The sequence below is a fragment of the Ochotona princeps genome, chromosome 15 (assembly GCF_030435755.1).
Source record: "Ochotona princeps isolate mOchPri1 chromosome 15, mOchPri1.hap1, whole genome shotgun sequence".
Lineage (NCBI taxonomy): Eukaryota > Metazoa > Chordata > Mammalia > Lagomorpha > Ochotonidae > Ochotona > Ochotona princeps.
Genome location: NC_080846.1, coordinates 46123544 through 46145357, shown reverse-complemented (window position 1 = coordinate 46145357; position 21814 = coordinate 46123544). Strand labels below are relative to the sequence as shown.

At 40.2% G+C, this 21814-nt stretch overlaps 1 protein-coding gene across 1 annotated transcript in view; it reads right to left on the bottom strand.

Annotated features, from left to right (window-relative positions):
- Positions 1–21814, bottom strand: part of CFAP54 (cilia and flagella associated protein 54) — a 358105-nt gene that overhangs the window by 110946 nt on the left and 225345 nt on the right. Inside the window, exons 57-61 of the mRNA XM_058673646.1 lie at positions 14224–14379; positions 8510–8615; positions 7493–7583; positions 1485–1580; positions 375–516 (exon numbers count right to left, since the gene is read on the bottom strand). Of these exons, the coding sequence (XP_058529629.1) occupies positions 375–516; positions 1485–1580; positions 7493–7583; positions 8510–8615; positions 14224–14379 (591 nt within the window). The remainder of the gene's footprint in view (positions 1–374; positions 517–1484; positions 1581–7492; positions 7584–8509; positions 8616–14223; positions 14380–21814) is intronic.

Sequence of the window (21814 nt, the reverse complement as noted above, 5' to 3'; positions counted from 1 at the left end):
AATGGCAGAGGGGTAAAATTAACTCTTGTCCATTATTTCACTTGGTGAATATTCATACTGAACACCTGCTAAGCACAGACATTGCATAATTTGCTGGAGATGGAAATCACACGGACAAAGCCCCTGCCCTTAGGAAGCCGATACTTTAACAAAAGGAGCTTAAACATACACTCAGATATGCGCATAAACATAAATCAAACAAGGAGAAAAACAAAACAAGAAGACACAATCAAAGTGGGGCCACTGTACTGCCCTGGAGGCTCCCCAAATCAATACTTCTCTCAAACTAAAAGCCAATACACGGCAAGTCAATCTTCCAAATGTGACCATGTATAAAAAGTTTTTGTAAAAATGGGGTCGACATTCAAACATACCGAGCAGATAATCTGTGTATGAAGACAGAAGATCCACAGTGGCAAATTCTGGGATATTTGGTAATGTCACTTGGTTCACTTTGTCAGTTCTCGCATTCTTCTTTCCAATAAGTAGGTTTATTGCCAGCACAGCTTCACTGACCTACAATTAATGCATACATTAGAATTCATAAATGTAAACATTCATATTCATACATTATCTATTAGATAAATGTTATGGTTTGAATGCAATTCCCTCCAGAGTTCACATGTTTATCCCCACTGAGGACATGAAGAGGTGATCAGGCCCTGAGGCCTCTGTGCTCATTAATAGAGGAATGCTGTTACCACCGGAGCGGAATCACCACTATACTACTACACACTACACTGTCAGTGTGCTCCTTACAACAGGACAATTCACCCGCACTCACTTTCTTTGTCTCTTCCTCCTTTCCTGTCTTGCCCTTCTGCCTACTGCCACAGCTGGCTTATAAACAGCAAGGAAGCCTTCACCAGATCCTGGTGCCTTGATCTTGGTAGCCTCCAGGATAGCAAGTCAGTAAATTTCACTATAAATGACCTTGTCTGTGTTATTTTCTTATGGTAGCACAAAATAGACTCAGACAGGAAATAATATAAAAGAATGAGTTCATAAAATAATATTAAATATACATTGGAAGAAAATATTGAGACAATCTAAAGATTAAACATGTGTTTCCAATATGCAAAATATATCATTATCCAACAAATCATTTAGTGTGATTTGTTAATTACATGCGAAAAATATATAACTAAATTATCATGTAAGTGACCTTAAATAAACTACCTCATCTAGCTATGACAGACATTTGACAGTGTCAAATAGGTATACATGTGTATTCACCAATATTTTCAGTAAAGAAAAATAGAACATAGCCAGGGTTGACTAATAAAGATGAAAAACATTACATGTATGAAGAGGATCTCCTACATGAGCGTATGAGAGTATCTTTCCAAAGATGTATCATTGGCACAAATCATGAAGAACATAAAACTTTCTCTTCTCTAACACAGATGTATTACTTTAGTAGCTGATCGGCAGAGAACACAGACAAGACAGCACAAGGAAAGAGGATACAAAAATAGACTGACCTGCGCAGCAGCCCTTATCACGACCCAAGCCAACGCGTTGTACATTTCAGATAGATTCACTGTTGATTCTCTAACAGAACTATGTCTTCTAAGAGGCTAAGAACATGAAAAAAAAGTTTTATGATAAAGATAGAAAAGGATATCACAAAGTTACATGATAAATATTCTTATATTTTGAAGATGAAATTTTTGCAGATTGCTATGCAATGATAACATACCAACAAAGATCAGTGGAAACCATATCTCATGGATTTTGATGTTTTTGTTTTTATTTTCATTTCTTCAAAACAGTTTTTTTCCTCATTAAATTCTTCACTGACTCATAGGTCATACAATAGCATCATGTTCTTCAAGAAGGTTCATGATTTTCTTTTTAAAATTTCTTCAGCAACATATTAGTCATTCAGTAGAATGTTATTTAACTTCAAAGCATTTCTATTTTGTTTTGTGGCTTTTCATTTAAGAGGATGTATAGAAACTGTGTAATGGAGACTCTCATATCCAAATGTGAGGATACAATACAGTATGCATCTCTACTTCTAGATCAAAGATGAACTCCCAATGAAACTGTTGAATATGTTTTAACAATCACATACTGGACTCTCTGCCATTGTCTATGCCCACAAGGATGGACTTATGACTGTATATGAGGAACTATACTATTGTGATAATATGGGGGAAATCAGTAGGGGAAGGAGGGGATTTGGGGAGGGGTAAAGGAAATCCCAGAGCCTATGGAACTGTATCATAAAGTAATAATAAATAAATAGATAAAAGGAAAAAAATAAATAAGACTGTGCTGGCATTAAATTATGTTAAAAATACATTAAGGAGACAAAAATTAAAGATTAGATTGCCAACATTGTCATTGTGGTACAATAGGTTAAGCTGCCACTCTCAACACTGGCATGCCAGTTGGTTGAGCCCTGGCTTCTCTGCTTACAATCTAGCGTCCTCATGATATGCCTGGAAAAGCAGCAGCTGATGTCCTAAGGGCTTGAGTGCCTGGAACTCATGTGGAAGAACTCTATGGTATCCATGGCTTCTTAGTTCAGCCTGGCCCAGCTCTGGTATTTGAAGGTCAGTCTCAAAATCAATCATTCTCCTCCCTCCACCCTCTTACCCCCCATCATCCTACCTTTTAAATAAATAAGTCTTTTTTTTAAAAAGGTTAGATGACAACATTGTGTGCCAAGTATCGCCTCTGTCCACAGAAGCACAAGGGGATATCTAACAATGTTTATGCCAAGATTTAAAAGTAAATTATGTTTATAATTTTTTCTAGCTTTCTATGAGGCATTTATATTATTAGCATAATAAATCATTTATATATTTAAGAGGCACATGACTAAAAAGATTGCTAATAAGAATGATCAAAAATATAGACAAATCTGAGTCTTCCTACACTGATGGAGAAATGTAAAATGGTGCAACCTTTGAGCAAAACAATCTGGTAGATTGTCAAGAGTCTGAACACATACTTTAACACCATTCAGCAATTTCATTCTTAGGCAGACACCTGACACAACTCTTAATACAGCCACACACACCCAGAAAAATGGTATATGTGCATAGTCAATGTAGAATTAATCACTACACAGAAAATTAGAATCAATCCACATCTCATCTAATGTTGAGTAGAAAAAAAGAAAATACAGTATATCCATACCGTAGAATATTATTCAGCAATAGAGAGAAACAAACTGGCTAATAAGATACAAGGTGGCTGAACCTCAAAAACATGCTTGATGAAAGAAGCAGGCTCAACACATTACATATTACATGATTCCGTTTACATGGAGATGTCTGGAAAAGACCATTTATAGAGACAGAACGCAGTTTAGTAGTTGTAAAAGGCTAGGGGAGGACTACAACTGGGTAGGAGGGATCTGCTGTGATTCAGGTCTAGTATGATTATGTCCTCCAAAGATTCATGTGTTGAAAACTTGGTCCCCAGCATAATGGGACTGAGGTGGTGGGGAAATTAAAGAGATGACTGAATGACCAAGGCAGCAATATTGCAGGGATTATTATATATTTTATAGCAGCTAGTTAGCTCCCAGAAAAAAAAGGCTTGTTCTCAAAGAGCAAGTCTGGGCCCCTGCGTGGTCTCCTCCTTCCCCACGTGCACACCTGCCCTTCATGCTTGCAGCGGGTTCTCTTTGTGCTTTTGTGCCAGGTTCTAGCACATTCAGGCAAGCAGGCCCTTTCCAGGTGCTGGGTCATACTGTTTGGACTTTGCAGCCACTGTAAACCAGACAGATCTCTTTCTTCAGCACATCCTGCAGACTCAGGTACTTTGCTATAACAATATAAAACAGACTAAGAATCATTTTTTCCAGATAATGCAAATGATTTAAAAACTGGATGGTGGTGATAATTACATATCTTCATACATTCACTGGGTTTATCTGTGAACTGAAGTCATAAAATGGGTTAATTTAACAGATGGAAATTATATCTCGCTAAGCCTTTTTTTTTTACATGTGTGCAGTGTTCTCACATTTCTGATTCTTTTTTCTCCCATTAAATACCTTGAAATGTCTGCTAGTCCTTCAAACTTTATCTTATCTGTGAAGCTTTACCCAGCATTCCTCAAAAACAGAACTAACTCCCTACTTTGTCCCACTTTGGCACCTTGGCACATGATGATCACATCCTTATCACACCGAGAGACCATTATTTATCCCTAGCAAGACACTGCTGCTTAGGCGAAGTAAGTAACATATCCGGATACACATTAAGCCCTCAACAAGTGCATGGCCAATGAAGGAATACATCAAAATCAAGAGTCAATTCAACTTAACTCACAATAAAAACTGAACACCTACTACATATGAAATTTTCTAGAATGCCTGTTACATAATTTTTAATAATTTTTTTAGAATACCTACTATTTATTTTTAGAATAAAAAATACATACTACATATGAAATTTTTAGAGTAACTATTACATAGTCCAAGTTACATAACAATACATAATATTCCCATTTAAACAAAACTCTTATGGTCAGTATTGTGGTAGAACGGTAACGTTGCTGCCATCCCATAGGGGCAGCTGATTTGTGACCCAGCTACTCATTTCCAACTCATTTTCTGCTCATGGCCTGGGAGAGGGATCAGCACAAGGACCAAGTGTTTGGGCTACACACATGGGAGATCTGAATGAAGCTCCTGGCTCCTACTTATCAACTGGCCAATCACTGGGCATTGCAGCCACCTGAGGAGTGAATCTGTGGATGGAAACTCTCTACAACTCTTTCAAAATAAATAAATCCTTTTTAAAAGGATTATTACAGGCAAGCCAAACATCTTGTTTCATTCTCATAGTACTCAGAATGGCATCTTCTCTATTTAAAATATGAGGAAAGGGGCCAATATGATGGTTTCACTGGCTAATCCTCCATCTTAAAGCACTGGCATCCCAGAACAGTGCCAATTCATGTCCCAGCTGCTCCACTTACCATCCAGCTCCTTGCTATGGCTTAGGAAAAGCAAAGAAGCATAGGCCCAAAGCCTTAGGACCTACACCCACGTGGGATACCCAGTAGAGGGTTCTTGGCTTCTGGCTTCAGATCAGTTCAGCTCTGACTACTGACACCATTTGGGGAGTAAATCAGTGGATGAAAGATCTTTCTCTATGTCTCTCCTTTTCTCTGTAAATCTACCTTTCCAATAAAAATAAATAAATCTTAGGCAAAAATAAAAAACAGATATGAGGAAAGCAGGCTTAGAAAGGCCCTAATCCCAGGTCCTGTGCCATGGCCTAGCAGCTAAACTCCTTGCCTTCAAAGCGCCAGGAACCCATATGGGCGCTGGTTCATATCCCGGCAGCTCCACTTCCCATCCAGCTCCCTGCTTGTGGCCTGGGAAAGCAGTCAAGGACAGCCCAAGGCCTTGGGACCCTGTACCTGCGTGGGAGACCTGGAAGAGGTTCCTGGTTCCCAGCTCCGGATCGGCACAGCACTGGGCATTGTGCTCACTTGGGGAGTGAATTATCGGATGGAAGATCTTCCTCTCTGTCTCTCCTCCTCTCTGTATATCTGACTTTGTAATAAAAATGAATAAATCTGAAAAAAAAGGCCCTAATCCCACAGCTAATATGTCATGATGCCAGGATTTAAATCAAACCTGGTGCAACAACCACTGTGTTAATTTTAATATTTCATAAAAGTGAAACAATTGTGTTTATTTTTAAGGATTCTTAATGTATGCCCTTTATTAGGACACATTTCAAGTATTACATTTCAATGATCTGATTGTGTCAAAATGAAATTTCTAAAGCTGTTGTCTTGGCTTTTAGTGATTCTGTAACTTGCTAAATATTTTTACTGTGTCAAGCCACAAAGAAAATACTGATCATATGTATGAAATTATACTCCTTTCATTCAGATCATAACTTCACATTCTTAATTATAAACATTCCTTTAGTAAGGCTTAAAAGCCACTTATTAGTATTCTAGCATCCTAGTCCGAATTTCCATTTGCTATGAAAACAAAGATTTTTTTTTTCTCTTGCCAGAAATAAACTTGTTTATCACACTACAAGAAAGTAATTTTTCTGGTTTGTAATCACTTTTATGAAAAAAAAAGGTTACTATACACCATATTAGTAACCCAACTGACACAATCTATTCTTATAAAGGTTTTAAATTGTGGTTATATTGTTCCAAAAATTAGAGATTTTACACTAGTATTTTCTGAAAAATTTGTCTTCAGAGTCAAATGATTGCTCAACAAGGATAAAAAGCCTACTGACATTTTAAAAATAAAATTAAAAAAAAGGACTGGGCTGATGGAACATACTTCAAGCAAGCCTTCTCTAGGGTTTCTCTCAATAGACAACCATCATCTCTGCCTTACCCGGGAGCAAAGTAACAGTAGCAACTTTGGTTGATGTTTTCGCAGTGTGGGTAAAGTTGCTACCTAAAACAACAGCATTCACATGAGCACTAGCTGTGTCCCAGCTTCAGCTCCAGCTCCCTGCTGCTAATGGTCTTGAAAAAGCAGAAGATTCAAGCCTTTGGAACCTGACACCCAACGGGAGCCCAGGATGAAGCTCCAGCTTCCCAACTTTGGCTAGGCCCAGTGTTGTTCACTGCAGCCATCTAGGCAGTGAACTGGTAGATGGAATGCAAGATTCTCTATCTCTATCTATCTCTATCTCTCTGCCTGTCTCTTCCTTTCTCTGTAACTCTGATTTTCAAAAATACATTTAAAAGAGAAACATTAAACCTCACTGGTTTCTTGAATCACAATGCGCATTTCCACGACAAAGATGTTTCTGCTACTCACTTCAAATTCCATGACTCTAGATGATGTCTCCTGTGACAGTTCTGCAGTGTTCCCTCTTCAGCCAACAAATCTCACTTTGAATGACATCTCTTCCCATCACATTCATCAGTAACCTGATCAGCCCAAGCTCTCACCTAATTCAAAATGTGATATCCAAGTCACCCCATTCCTGTTTCTCTTCTCCACCATCTGCTCCCACCTCTACCTTAGGCCTACTATATTTATTAGGTTGATGTCTGTTGCCCCCTAGGCAAAGGAAAGTTCCATAAGATGTGGCCTGGGATCCTCCTGAATGCTGCTTCCCCAGCTTTCTCCAGAAAAGTGGCTAGACCATAACAGATGTTCAACAGACACATGATAATGAATAATCCTTATCAAGAGGTAATCTGTTTACAGGTCATGTCAGTAATGAAAACTTAACTTGGGCATCTATTTAACCAATATGTCACTTACTACAACGTCCTGATCAATATTAATTGCTTGTTATTGGCCTTATTTAAATATACCTCCTTTGCAGGTTAAAATATCTACATGAAGCTCATTTCCAGAACCCTACATAAAGTATCCAAAGAGGAAATAAAAGTGTGACTATAAAGTCATGAAAACATTTCTTCAAATGACATAGGGAAGTGTCTTATTATTGCAGTAGCACAGTATTACCAAAATAGCAAAGTCAAAAGCATTGAATTTATTTCTGATAAAAGAGAACATTACCTTAAGAGTTAAAGGTGATGACATCTTTCTCCTGGGCTTCTTCAGATGAAAATATAATAGTGCCATTTCAAGGTATGAATCTCTTATCAACCTATAAGGACACAATGTTGCACTTATCACATCATCACTTTGCATAAGTTTCCAACAACTTGTTAGCTAATGGAAGATAAAACCAGCATTTGTTCCAAATACATCTACTCTCTTTCCATAGGTACCAAAATCTCCCTCCTTACAGAAATCTGAAGGTCTCAAAGACAGCTGAACATTCCACCTTGGGCTGTGTCAGCAACACTCTACGCAATGACTGCTCTTTAGCCCAACTACAAAATCCTTCTGAAGTAAACCATTGCAAAATGAAGCACATAAACCATTGCAAAATGAAGATCAACACTAGAGAGGAACATGCCTTGCAAACCAAGTCTTTCTTTACACTCCATTAAAATAATTAAACTCAAACAGACAAACAGAGTTTAACAGAAAACAACAACTTGATGTGGGTTCTTCACTATCTGTAGCATCTACGTATTGTCTATCAAATCTGCCAGTTAGGGCCCCTGGCCTCCATGTAGTTGTACTGATGGTAAATTACTCTAAAGATTGAGATGACTTAAAAAAGAGAATGATAAACAGAGTTAATATCCTCACAAGATAAAATATCCATCAGACAAAATTGCATTTCCAATGAAGGACCTTCTCTAGTTCAAACACTAGGGGAAAACGCCCATGGATCCTGGGACTAATGACAAGACTAGTTACAGCACAGAAAGAGTGCACAGTCCAGTACAGTACAGTGATAACAGCTGTCAATATCAGTACTGTAAAACAAGCCATGGTCAGAGACAAAGGCAACAGGCTCGAAGAGGAAGTTGGGAAACCTGTTGGGCAGATGGACCCCAGCAAACCAGCCTGCCATGAAGAAGACTCCCTTCATTCCAGCTTTGCATATTTGACATCCTACTCAAATATGGGGCTCAAACCAAGCACACACACTGCCATACGAGAAAGAGATTGTTTTACCCTGAATTTTGATCATTTCTCAAGCTAAGTTGTATAGCTTCGAACAAACTTTCAAGTTGCGTAGTTGGCGATTTCTCGTCCATCAGTATTTGGCGTTCTATTTTGCCTAAGAGAAGGATAAATCACTGTGATCTTTCTGTTTTTTTATGTATACTTGGAACCTAAGAAGATTATTTAAGTTGGAAAATTCATAAAACTGGATTGCTATGCTTTTATGTATGGTATTTCTTAGGAAAACAATAAGGGAAAGATTCATTGCTTCTGTCTCTTGGAGGGAATCACAGGCTTCCTTGTCTTTAGTTAGCAATGCCAGTAAAGAGCTTTTTGCTCTTCCTAACACAATTGGTCCCCTGAGTCTTAGTAATTTTCCATAGATTGTATTAGTTTATACTTCCCCTCCCTCCAGTGTTCTCTTATTTTCTTTTTTCTATATTCATATTCCTTTCATAGATACTACAGAAAATATTTGCATTCCTATGTGGTTTTTTTTTTGAGTTTGCTACAACCAGGACTAGTAAAAGCCTTTATTTTTTTTCCTTTTTTTAAAACATTTCATTATTAGTATTATTATTACCATTTTATGATACAATTCCATAGGCTCCTGGCATTTCCCTTATTCCCTCCCCCCAGCTCCTCTATATCATTTCTAAAGTATAGTTCTTCACACACAGTCATATGTCCATCATTACGGGCATGGACAATGGCAGAGAGTCCAGCATCCTATTCTCAAGATATACTAAACAGTTTCATTGTAGTCCATCTTTGTCTGGAAGCAGAAAGGCAATACTACATTGTATCCTCACATCTGGATATGTGAGTCTCCATTTCACAGCTACTGTACATCCCCTTAAATGAAAAGTCATAATACAAAATCAACAATGGAAAGAAAAATAGAAACTTACAATGCCATGAAGTTAAATAACATGCTACTAGATATGACAGTCTCTATTACACAGCTACTATACATCTCCTTAAATGAAAAGGCACAAAACAAAATCAACATCAGGAAGAAAAAAGAAATTAACAACACCATGAAGGTAAATAACATGCTACTAAATGACTGACGTGTAGCTGAAGAAATGAAAATCAAGAACCTTCTTGCAAAAAGGGATGTTACTGTATGATTTATGAATCATTGAAGAATTTAATCAGAAGAAAGTATTTTGAAGAAATGAAACTAACAGAAAACATCAAAATCCCATGTGATATAGTTTCCACTGATTTTTGTTGGTTAAATGTGTCTCTTCTAGACAACAAATACATGGGTTTTGTTTTTTAATACAGTCTACTAATCTATGACGTTAGATTGAGCTTAAGCCATTTACATTCAGGGTTAATATGTATGGATGGTACTTTGGTCCTGTCATTTTAGGAATTTGTTGTTCATTAGTTTACTCTTCCGTTGTTATTTTGCTGGGATGTTCTTCACATTTGCCTTTGGTTTCGGTGGGTGCTATTCCTCTTCTCTGTTAAGAGAACATCTTGAAGTATCCTTTGTAGGGCAGGTTTGGAAGAGGCAAATTCTTTTAACTTTTCTTTACTGTGGAAGAATTTTATTTCATTTTCAAAGACAAAAGAAAGCTTTGCTGGGTATGTTATCCTAGGCTGACAATTTTTTTCTCTTAGAATCTGGAATATGTCACTCCATTCTCTTCTTGCCTGTAGAGTTTCCTTGAGAGATCTCCTGTGAGTTTAATTGGCATTCCTTTATATGTCAATTGATTTTTTTCACGTGCACATTTCAGGATCTTTTCCTATGTTCGATTGAAGAGAGCTTGATGATCATGTGTCTTGGTGAAGATCACTTTTGATCAGGCCTGTTGGGAGTTGTATGCCCCTCCTGGATCTTGTTTCCCAATTCTTTCTCTAGATGAGGAAAATTTTCCTTTATTATTTCATTAAATACATTTGTAAACCCAGTTTCTCTTTCTGCACCTTCTAGGACTCCCATAACTCTTTTTTTTCTTTTTCTTTTTGTTAAATTTATTCATTAATTACATTGTGTTGTAATTACATAGAATCTGGGATTCTCCCCCCATGGTGGGTTCCTCCACCTTGTTGCATAACCATAGTTCAAGTTCAGTTGAAATTCCCTCTTTGCAAGTATATGCCAAGCATAGAGTCCAACATCTTATAGTCCCATAACTCTTATATTAGGCCTTTTCATAGTGTCTTTCAATTCTTGAATACTTTTTTTGGCCTGATCCAGCTCTGCTTCCAGCTTTTTGTTTGCTTCTCCCTGATTTAAGTATCTTCCAATTCTGAGATTCTTTCTTCTGCTTGCTTCATTCTATTTTGGACACTCTCCATTGCACTTTTAATTTGCTCTACTGTGTTCTTAATTTCTGATATATCAGCCTTGATTTGCTTTATTGCTGCTGTTGCTTGTGTAAAATATTCCTTAAATTCTTTGAATTCTTGTATGTGCTTCTCATTGTTGATCAGAAGCTTTAAAATGAGTTTTCTGAATTCTGTGTCCCCCACTTTCTCGATGTCTTCCTCAGTTAACTCTGAGGTTGGCATAAGCTTTTGATCCTTTGCAGGGAAGTCTTCAGTAATATTCATTGTGCCTCCGTCTCTTCTTTTGCTCTTGGTCATTGTACTTCTGGTTATCAAATTCTTCTCCTTGGGGCAAGTTTCTAAGCTATGTCACCCACAGGTCTACAATGCGATTTTACTTATTACAGTTGGTACACAACTCTTTGCTTGCAGCCAATTGTGCCACTCCCTCCAGCAAGTTCCAGGTTTGGGTTCTTATGTTAGATTTCCACAAAGAACTCCGTAGACCCAACTCCTGCTCACCAATCTCCACCTCCTGTGATATCGTGCTGAGGCTGCACCACTGTCTGTACAACCTTTCTCCCACTTTCGTTTAGGGCACGTGCCAGGATTTGGGAGACACCAGGTGTCCTATATAGCTAGGTTGTTGGTGGCACTGATCTTGCTGGAACCTGTTGGACGTTAGGTCTGGTTGCCACATGGACCTATTTTGACCTGGATGATGCCACAGTCGGTATTATTTTCCTGTGGGACCAGCAAGCTCAACACATGTGCAGTTCACTGTTGTCCCCGCAGTCCTAAAGCTTTTGCCACAGTGTACAAAATGGCGCCTGATGTACCACTACTAGAGTTCTTGATCTGCTGGCCATCAGATCTGAGAGCTACCCAGACCTGCCCTGGGTGGAACCTGTAGCATGCCACGTTGATGCAGTTCACTGAGTCAGAAATGAGTTCACTCCCAGCTCAGCATATGCTCAGTCCTTTTCCTTGCCTTTGCCTCCTTGGGCAAAATGGCGCCCAATTTGGCTCTAGGGTGCTGACTGGACTGTGAAATCCACCTGGTTCTCGCACTAACCTTCTGGGATCTGCTGCTCTGTCTCTGCTCCTGTGGTCAAATCAAACAGACCAGCAGGACGGACAGTTCTTTGGGTTTACCTCCCAAGCTCCCAGTGAAAGTCCCTTTCCACCTGGTTGCTGATGGAGTTCCAGCTGCTGGTGGAGTTCAGATCCATTTGCTGAATGCTGCTGGAGTATCAGTCACTGCAACAACACACCGTTGTGTCTGCTGCTTTGCTGTGTCTGTCAGTCTCCAGGTACCCCTCTGCTGTTGTTCTGTCCTCCCCTATTTCCTGGAATGTGTCCTCTCTGTTTCATCCTGATGAATGTTTCTCCATCCGTTTAACCGTGTCCTTACCAATTCCGTCATCTTGATTCTCTCATTCCTATGTTCTTTGCAGTACCACACACAATCCTCAAGGTACAAAACCTAGCTGAGTGTTCATCAATAGATGAACAAGTAAAGAAAACATGGTCTGGAGAGCACTTCTGCTTAGTACAATATGGTAAGCACAGAAGAACAAACACTCCCTGATATCAATTACAGGTGGAATCTCCAAAAGTTGAACTCCTACTAGTAGAGAGTAGAATAGTGGTTGCCACAGATTGGCAGAGAAGGAGAATGGACAAAAATAAAGAGATGTTGGTCAAATGGCACAAAGTTCAGTTAGAAGGATTAAATTTTGAACATCCATCCTATAGCATGACAACTAGTTAGTAAAATGTGAAGTTGAAAAGTGACGAGAGTAGATTCTATATGCTCTCACAAAAAGATACGTATGTGAGGTGATGGGTATATTAAGTTGCTGGGTTAATCATTCCATAATGTATGTACACATCAAAACATATTACAACTCAAAATGCATATAATTTTTATTTCCAATTACAAATGATTTTTGAAAATTTCAAAAAAAAATTTTTAATTAAAAATTTACTGGGACAAAACCCCTAAGGAGTTGCTAATATTTGAAGATCATCATTACTGAATGCTGCCAATGACCCAGCCCTCACACAGCTCCCAGCCCTCAGAGTGAGCTACAACCATCAATGATTGGAACCAGATGAGCATTATTATAGGAAAAAATGGGTGCGGCCGGAAATCATACAACCATTACAGAAAGCATTACAAATTTCATGCATCACATGGAAAGGGAGCAGAGTTGCCCCACAATGAGTTCAGTACTTGGAAGATCTTTCCGTCTGTCTCTCCTTCTCTCTGTGAATCTGACGAACGAACGAACGAACGAACAAAACAAAGAAAGAAAGAAAGAAATGCATTTATATTTATTGGAAGGATTTACAGAGAGAAGGAGAGACAGAAAGAAAGATCTTCCATCTGCTGCTTCACTCCCCAAGTGACCACCACAGCCGGAACTGAGCTGATCTGAAGCCAGGAGCCAGGAGCTTCCTCCTGCTCTCCCACGCGTGTGCAAGGTCCCAAATCTTTGGGCTGTCCTCAACTGCTTTCCAGGCCACAAGAAGGAAGCTAGATGGGAAGCAGAGCAGCTAGAATAGGAAGCAGTGCCCATATGGGATCCAGGCGCATGCAAGGTAAGGACTTTAGCCACTAGGACATTGCACCAGGCCCAAGATAAATGTCTTTTAAAGAACAAGTGTATATGTGAAATCAGTTCTCAAAAAATAAATAAATAGTTTTGCCCCAACCTAAATTTATCTTTTAATTCTATTTCTCACGACCTTTAAAAACATTTCCACGTATCTCTTCAGGAAATAAACAAAATGTTTAGCTAAGTAATAAAGTGATACAGAAAAAATATCTCCCAAGCATTATATAAGTAACATTATTTATAGCCAGGTGGCAGACTTTTTTTTTTAATTTGAGTAGAGAGACACAGAGTCAGAGAGAAAGACAGACAATTATAGAGAATTTGCATCTACTAGTTCATTCTTCAAATGCCTATAAAAGTCGGGGTGGTGCTGGGCCTAGAGCCAAGAGCCTGGAACTCAGTCCACGTCTCCCACATGAGGAGAAGGAATCCTGTCTGTGCGACTGCCCTGCTGCAGCCTAGGGACTGTGTTGGTGAGAAGCTGGGATCAGCAGCCAGAGCTCAGGTACTGAGGAAGCCATGGGACTCAACGGCTGACTTTCAGTCAAACATAAAAGTTTGCATAAGGTGAGACTTGTAATTATGACAGAAACCAAACATTTCTGCTTTTTCTTTCTTTGTGGGCATCACACAAAGGGTGTTTTCCTACATAAATGAGTTGGCAGAAGTCACAATGCGCCTGTCCTCACTAAGATCTCAGTAATGTCTGTATTTTTAGAGTCTATGACCAAATTTGCAAGCAGCCTATTTTTAGCAAAGGAAAAAAAAAATCACACCATGTATGGTAGTTCTAACCCCCACACATCGTACCTTTCTGAAAAAGAATTTCAGCTTCTACCTCGTGTTCCTCCACTGCGGTGGTCCTACAGAGCTTCAAAGCCACTTCGAGAAGATGAAGAGCCGGCAGCCACTTCAAGTGGTCCTTCTTTTTGCTGTTATAATACACTTGCTTGGCCATTGTATGTCCTGAAAGGAAAGACAGTTGAGTGAAGCACAACACTAGCCGCTGCAGTGAGCATAGCAAGCCATCAAGTGACCAGACTTCTCACACGGCAGTGGCATCCGCTGAGAGCTCTGGTGATCTTGAAAGCATTTAGCTGGCAAAGGAATTTCTTCTTCCGTTTTAATCAACGTAGTTAGCTTCAAATTTTAACAATTCTTCACATTTTACTATATATACTTCATATGCAGATATTATACATACATACATATGCTACTTTTCTTAGACAGGGATATTAATATATCAAAAATGAGAAATTTATTACATTGATCCTGTAAACAAACATACAACTCAACACAGTAGTGAACTACAATAGTACGTTGAGACCATCTATTCGATTAATATCCAACTTCCTTCCTGATTTGGTATGTGTGCGTGTGTGTGTGTGTGTGTGTGTTATAAAACAGGACTTGGGTCCAATGTGGTAGCCTAGTGGTTAAATTCCTCACCTTGCATGTGCATCCCATATAGGTGCCAGTTCATGTCCTGGCAGTCCCACTTCCCATCCAGTTCCCTGCTTGTAGTCTGGGTAAGCAGTGGAGGACAACCCAAAGCTCTGGGACCCTGTACATGCGTGGGAGAACAGGAAGACGCTCCTGGCTCCTAGCTTTCAAGCAGCTCAGCTTCGGCCATTATGGCCACTTCAGGAGCCAATCAGCAGATGGAAGATCTTTCTTTTTGTCTCTCCTTTTTGTACATCTGGTTTTCTAATACTAATACTACTACTAATAATAAGGACTTATTTATTTATTTTGAATGTCAAAGTTACAGAGAGGAAGAGAGAGAGATATCTTTCATCCACTGGTTCACTCCCCAGGTGGCCACAGCCAAGGGCCAGGAACTTCTTCCAGGTCTGCCCCATGGGGAGCAGTAGCCCAAAGACTACAGTCAACTTCTACTTCTATTCCCAGGCTATTACCAAGGAGCCTGGAACAGAAGTAGGGCAGGTGAGGCACACAACAGTGTGTGCCTCAAAGGGATGCTGGCGTTTTGCAGGTAGCGGCTTTACTTGCTGTGCCACAAGGCAGGCCCTTGACTCCTGATTTTTACAATGAAATATCTTCCAAGCATTATCCAATCATGTTGTTTCCCACCATATCTCCCTCCCACTCTTTCCTTCCCTCTTCTTATTTTTCTTTTAATTCAGCTTGATACGTGCATACATTGTGTAATGACCAGATGAGAGTAAGTATCACATATATCCATTACCTCAAATAATTGTCACTTCATTATGGTGAAAAGGCTTTCACAGCTATTTTGAACCAGACAATACATTATGATTAACTATGTGTACCCCACCATACAAAAGAACACCAGAGCTTATTTATAGCTGATGCTAAGATCCTACCCATCGAGTTATTTCTCTCCAGTCCCCTGCCTGCGATCCCTCCTACCCTCGGGGCAATCACTGTTCTACTCTCACCCCCTGTGAGTTCAACTTTTTTAAAGTCCACATGAGGAGGATCATGTGTTGTTTGTCTCTCTGTGTCCGGCTTATTGCATCCTGCATGATGTCTTCTAGTTTTATCAGGTTCTAATCACAATATTTCATTATTTTCTATGATTCCACTATATTTCACTGTGTGTCTGTGTGTTCTTTATCAATCCATCTGCGGATAAACCCATAAACTGATTCCAAATCTTGATTATTCCAAATAGTACTAAAATAAAAAGGAGCATGCAAATGTCACATTGACAGGCATCATCCCAATGATTCCATCTTGCATATATATTCAGTAGTGAGACTACTGCATTGCAAAATCTACATTTTAAACATGTATCTATTTATTCATCTGAAAGAAAGAACAACAGGGAGAGGAGAAAGGAAAGTGGAAAGGAACAGGGGAGAAGGAAAGATGGGAGAGAGGGTGAAACAAGGACTGACAGAGATGGATGGGGAGAGGGGAAGAGAGAGAGGGATCTTGCATCTGCTGATTCACTCTCCAAACGGCTACAATAGTCAAGTCTGGGCCATGTCAACACTAGGATCCAAGAACTCCATACTGATCTCTCACATGGGTGACAGTGGCTCAAATAATTGAGTCTTCTTCCACTGCCTCACATTCACCCCTGGTAACTCTATTTTTGATTTTTAAAAGGACTTTAACAATGCTATGCCAACAATTCTGACAACTTACATAGAATGCACATATTTCCTCAAAGACACAAACTCTGAAACTGATACAATTTTAGAATAGTTCCATATGTTTGTGAGAGATCAAATTCATCTTTAAAATCCTAACCTCAGAGATAATCAAATGCTCTCATAGTTTTAGGTGAACTGCCTAAACATTTAAAGAAACACTAAAAACGTAATAAGTTCCTGCAGAAAATAGAGGAAAATCAAATGTTTTCAAATTCATTTTAAGAGTTCAACATAGTTTTGGTAGAAAAAATAATGAGTATAAGAAAAAAAAACACATAAGTCCTAAATAATATAAACGTGTAGAAAAAGCCGTAACTATAGGCATCTGTCTGTGTACATGGTACTTAGGGGGCAATGACACAGGCAACTGCTTCCCTCCTGCCTTCTACTGTCTGTCCATCACTACTACATGAGAACCAGGTGTTACAGTCTCTCACCTGGCTTCCCTAGCCTTTGCAGAGATATGTGGGTGGCTGTTCACACTGGATCTTATACTCAGTTACCATCTTTTCCTAGGCCTTGACTATCTTCATCTGAAACAATGAAGCAGCAGAACTAGGAAAGAAGTGAGTTCACTTTGGGTTTCAAAGTTTCCAGTTCTAAGATAACAAGTTCTACATCATTCAGGAGAAAGTTTCAGTGTGAGGGTGTGTGTGTGTGTGTGTGTGTGTGTGTGTACACGTTCCTGTCTCCCCACTAGGGAAAGAAACTGCTGAGCCTCTACCCAGCTGAGAGTATGAAGAACTGAGTCCTTGTTCCAGGAAGTCTTCAGGGGGGTTGGGGGCGGGCGGGGGGTGGATGACAGAACAATAAAAGTAGTTAACCTGCCAAGAGCTTAAATCAAGCTAGGTACCTTACTATGCACATCTCACATTATTCTTCCTGCATCATCCCAGGGCAAATGACAATAATGCTTAACAAGATTTGGTGAGAAAAGAAGAGGAAATAAGAAAGTCACATGACTTGCTCAGTGGAACTGAATAAGAATTTTTTACCCAGAGTCCACACTCCTAATCCCAACAACACTGATTCTGATTAGATACCAGGCAAAGGCAAAGATAGGTTAGCGACATTTTTCCAGAACCATCTCTTATTTCCAAACATCCACCATTTCCATGTTTTACTTACTTCAAATTATACCACAACTGTTTGTTAATATAAGGCAGAAATATCAAGTGTCTTCATGCCATTATGCCACACTATTGTATGTTTGCTAAATGTAGAAGTAATATATAATCATAGCACATGAGTTGTTTTAGACATCTTTGTTAAAATTATAATGTTTACAGATTACTATAGACTATTCTTGACTACCTTGTCTCTCACTCCCAACTATATAAGGAAGAGCTGGCAACTCATTCTTTCATTATGTCACATTCCCCAACATCAATCTTGAACATAAATGGTTCTGAATATGTGTCTGCTTGCTGAATGAGTATAAGAAATTTAAACAACTTTCACTTATTTCTATCACGTAAACAGTAGTCTACCATTTCATCTAATAAGAAAATCAAAGATTACTCAATGAGAAAAATAATCCTAAGTAACTATGATGCTTAGTTACATTTCACTTTAAAAATTTTTGAAGTGCCTTTTCCAGCAGATTTTTACAAAGAAAGAAACTTTAAGTGGCTCTATTCGTGTGGTGCAGTCTATACTATAAAGGAAAACTGTTAAGAAACTATCAAACCACAGATAATTTTGTGCTTCATAATATTGTAGCGCTTCTTTTTCGAGTAAACATCAAGTCTGTGAAAAAAAATGTGAAACTTACATTGTTTTGACATAAAGGCTGCTTATGGTTTTGTTTTTTAAGCCTGTATTTAATTTATTACACCAGAAAGCAATCTGTTCAGTTTCAAGTGAGTGGAAGAAACAGTCACAGTACTGTCATTGAGCAGTGACACATCTTCAAGATTTGTAAGTCAGAAAATCACAGAACACATCTGTACTTTAAGCCCATGGAGCAAGCATATGTACCGATAATTTAACCAATTTGGAACTTAAAATGCATTTTAAAAACTTGTTCTTAAGAGACTGGTGATGGGCCCGGCACGGTAGTCTAGCAGCTAAAGTTCCCTCCTTGCATGCACCAGGATCCCATCCAGGCGCGGGTTCTAATCCCAGTGACCCTGCTTCCCATTCATCTCCCTGCTTGTGGCCTGGAAAGCAGCAGAGAACAGCCTTGGAATGCGGCACCTGCATGGGAGACCCAGAAGAGGTTCAGGGCTCCTGACTTCAGATCAGTATAGCTCCAGCCATTGCAGCCACTTGGGGAGTGAATCAACAAACAGAATATCTTCCTCTCTCTCCTCGTCTCTGTATATGTGATTTTCCAATAAAATAACTCTTAAAAAAGAAAAAGTGATTGGTGAGCTAGAAGGCACTGGAGAGGCCAACTAATCAGCCTGGCTTTCACAAATGAGAAAGCGTAACAACATAGAGGTGAAATAATTAATAAAAATTAATCACACTCAATCATTATCATATAATAACAATGATCAATAATAATGAAAAGGAGGATCAGAGGGAGATGAGGGGAAAGCCTCTGGAGAGAAAGGGCTGCAGCCTGCCCTTGCTGCCTTCCACTGCCCAGGGCCATGGACAGGCAGCTTCCAGGAGGTAATGGGTGAGAGTGGAAAGAGCTGCTGATGGATGCTCTGCATTCTGGACTGGACAGGAGCCTGAGGACCAGACGCAGGCAGCCTGGGGCCAAAGAGCAGAGACCACTGCTGGAGTGACCCACCAAGAGTGTCTGCAAGCAGCAGAGAAGGGCAGTTCCGAAGGATGTCTCCCTTATTTCCACCAAGCAAGGGAGGGCTTGAGGATGGCCTGAGTCCATTCCACAAGCTGAGCATGCTGGCCTTTGTTCTCCTGCAGGTGCCTCACCAGGGAGTTGAATTCCTGAAGAGAGCTTCAGAGCAAATGCACTGGAACAGAACCAGCTATCTGCAATCATTTGCAGCATTGCCACCACATACCATTAATCTCAGAAAGAAGATAAAGTGAAAGAGTCCAGCAAAGAAGATTCAGGAGCCAGCAAAAGACCAAATGTAATCATCAGAAAAGGTGGTGTTTATAAAATCAAAATGACTGAGTTGTAGCACAACTTTAATTTTTAAGATGAGAGCATTATAAAGATACAAAGTTGTCAGTTTTGCGAAGATGGTCAGGACTGAAACTTGATTAAATGACTAAAAAGATCAAGTGGAAGCTCAAACCACAGATGATATAAACAGGAGTTACAGAGACAAAGATAATAAACTTGAAAGAACTAAACTTAACATTCAAATAACAATGTTCAAGAGATCCCAGATAGCTGGTTAATGAGGGGGAAAATGCTGATATTGAACATGAGAAGATGACAGAAAACCAGGGGAGGGACTGCATTCCCAGGAAACTGCTGAAGGGAATGTTGCCCCCCCCCCCACCCCCGCCCCCACTCTCCCTGTTCCCCCCACCACCACCAAGAGTAGCTGCCTGGGACTCATTCAGATGGAGCCAACCAATTAGAAGACAGCACATACCTCTACCTCAAGTTCATCATCACCTCAGTCCCAGCATGACTTCAGCAGCCCACTCGCTTGTGGACTGGTGAACCTCACCCAAGAGCAGACCCCAATAAAGCCTAGTTTTATCATTGCTCTGGTCTTGGTAGTTCGGCAGCTTTGGTGTGGTTTTTATCTTTCATTTGGTTCCCTGACCAGGAATCGAACCCAGGCCGCAGTAGTGACAGCACTGAATCCTAACCACTAAGCGGTTTATATCTAACAGGGAAGTTTTTAATAGAAAGACTATAGAACACAGGAGAAACCACAGGCAGCAACTACTGCACAAACATTCAGTAGCTGGCAGGACACTACCACAGCTAGCAGAGGCTGCAGCCTCCTGAATGCCACTTGTAATCTCTCATGGACAACTCTATGGTCCCCACTGACTTGATTCCAGCCTAGAGAGCTGGTCAAGGGCGGGGGATCCACTCACACTGAGTCAGAAAGGCGCACTGTGGCCCGGTGCTATGGCTTAATAAGCTAATTCTTGCCTTGCATACGCTGAGATCCCATAAGGGTGCCAGTTCATGTCCTAGCTGCTCCACTTCCCATCCAGCTCCCTGGTTATGGTCTGGGAAAGCAGTAGAGAATGGCCCAAAGCCTTAGGACCCTGTGCCACTGTGGGAGACTGGAAGAAGCTCTTGATTCCTGACTTTGAATTGGCTCAGCTATGGCTGTTGCAGCTATTTGGGGGAGTGAACCAGTAGATGGAAGATCTTTGTTTCCCTCTCTCTCTGCAAATCTACATTTCCAACAAAAATAAGTAAATCTTTTTTTAAAAGTGTATTTGTTTCTTCCCCTTTCCCCATCAATGCCTCGAACTCAGCTTGCTGAGACAGAGCACCAGCCCCACCATAGGCAGGCAAGCAACGGATGCCAAGGAGAATTGTTTCATGCATGGGGAGCTTTACAAGACAGTGTACAGACCCCTGTACCCTGTGACTATGTGAGTTATACACAGGCCAGAAAACTGAATAGGGAGTGGGATACAGCTGGGTCTTTGGTCAATCGTGTGATCTGACTCCAGAAGCTCAAACACACTAGGTGCTGGATCATACCATATGGAAGGCTCTGTGCTCACACTATGGAGTGCACAGACCCTTTGTGTGAGTCATACACCAGAGAGGATTAGGTGTACAGGCATGGAGAGTTCATCCTGGATTACTGGGCCCATTTGGTACAGAGGAAGGCTGAGGCAGAGAACATGCCAGAAGGAGAAGCAACACCTTCTTTGCTGTTACTGCCATGCCCTACTTGGGTATCACTCGAAACTCTTGTCCCACACCTTTGCATATCTGCTAAAGGTAGACATTCCACTAAACCAGAGGCATCTTTCAAAAAACAAAGAAAGGGAAAAAAGATGCCTTCAGAGGAGGCGTCAACTCATGGTTTCCAGTTGTGTAGAAATAAATGTAGAAAGGCCAGGCTGTAGCATCCAATTGTAAAGGTCAAAACAGGATGGGCTGTGCTGAGCTGAGTCAGAGCAATCACCAGCACACGTAGGATCTGTGGCTGGGAACAGACCTGGTTGGGGAGCTACAGGAATGTCCTGCTTGGGTTGTGGTTCCCACTGGTGAGCACAAGAGCCGGAAAGAGGACAGTGATTTAGGCTAGACATCACTGCAGTGTCCCACAGCATGGGTATGGACTGGATCTTGGGTATGCCAGACTTGGCTAGACTCCAGCACCCCCTAGTGCTCATGA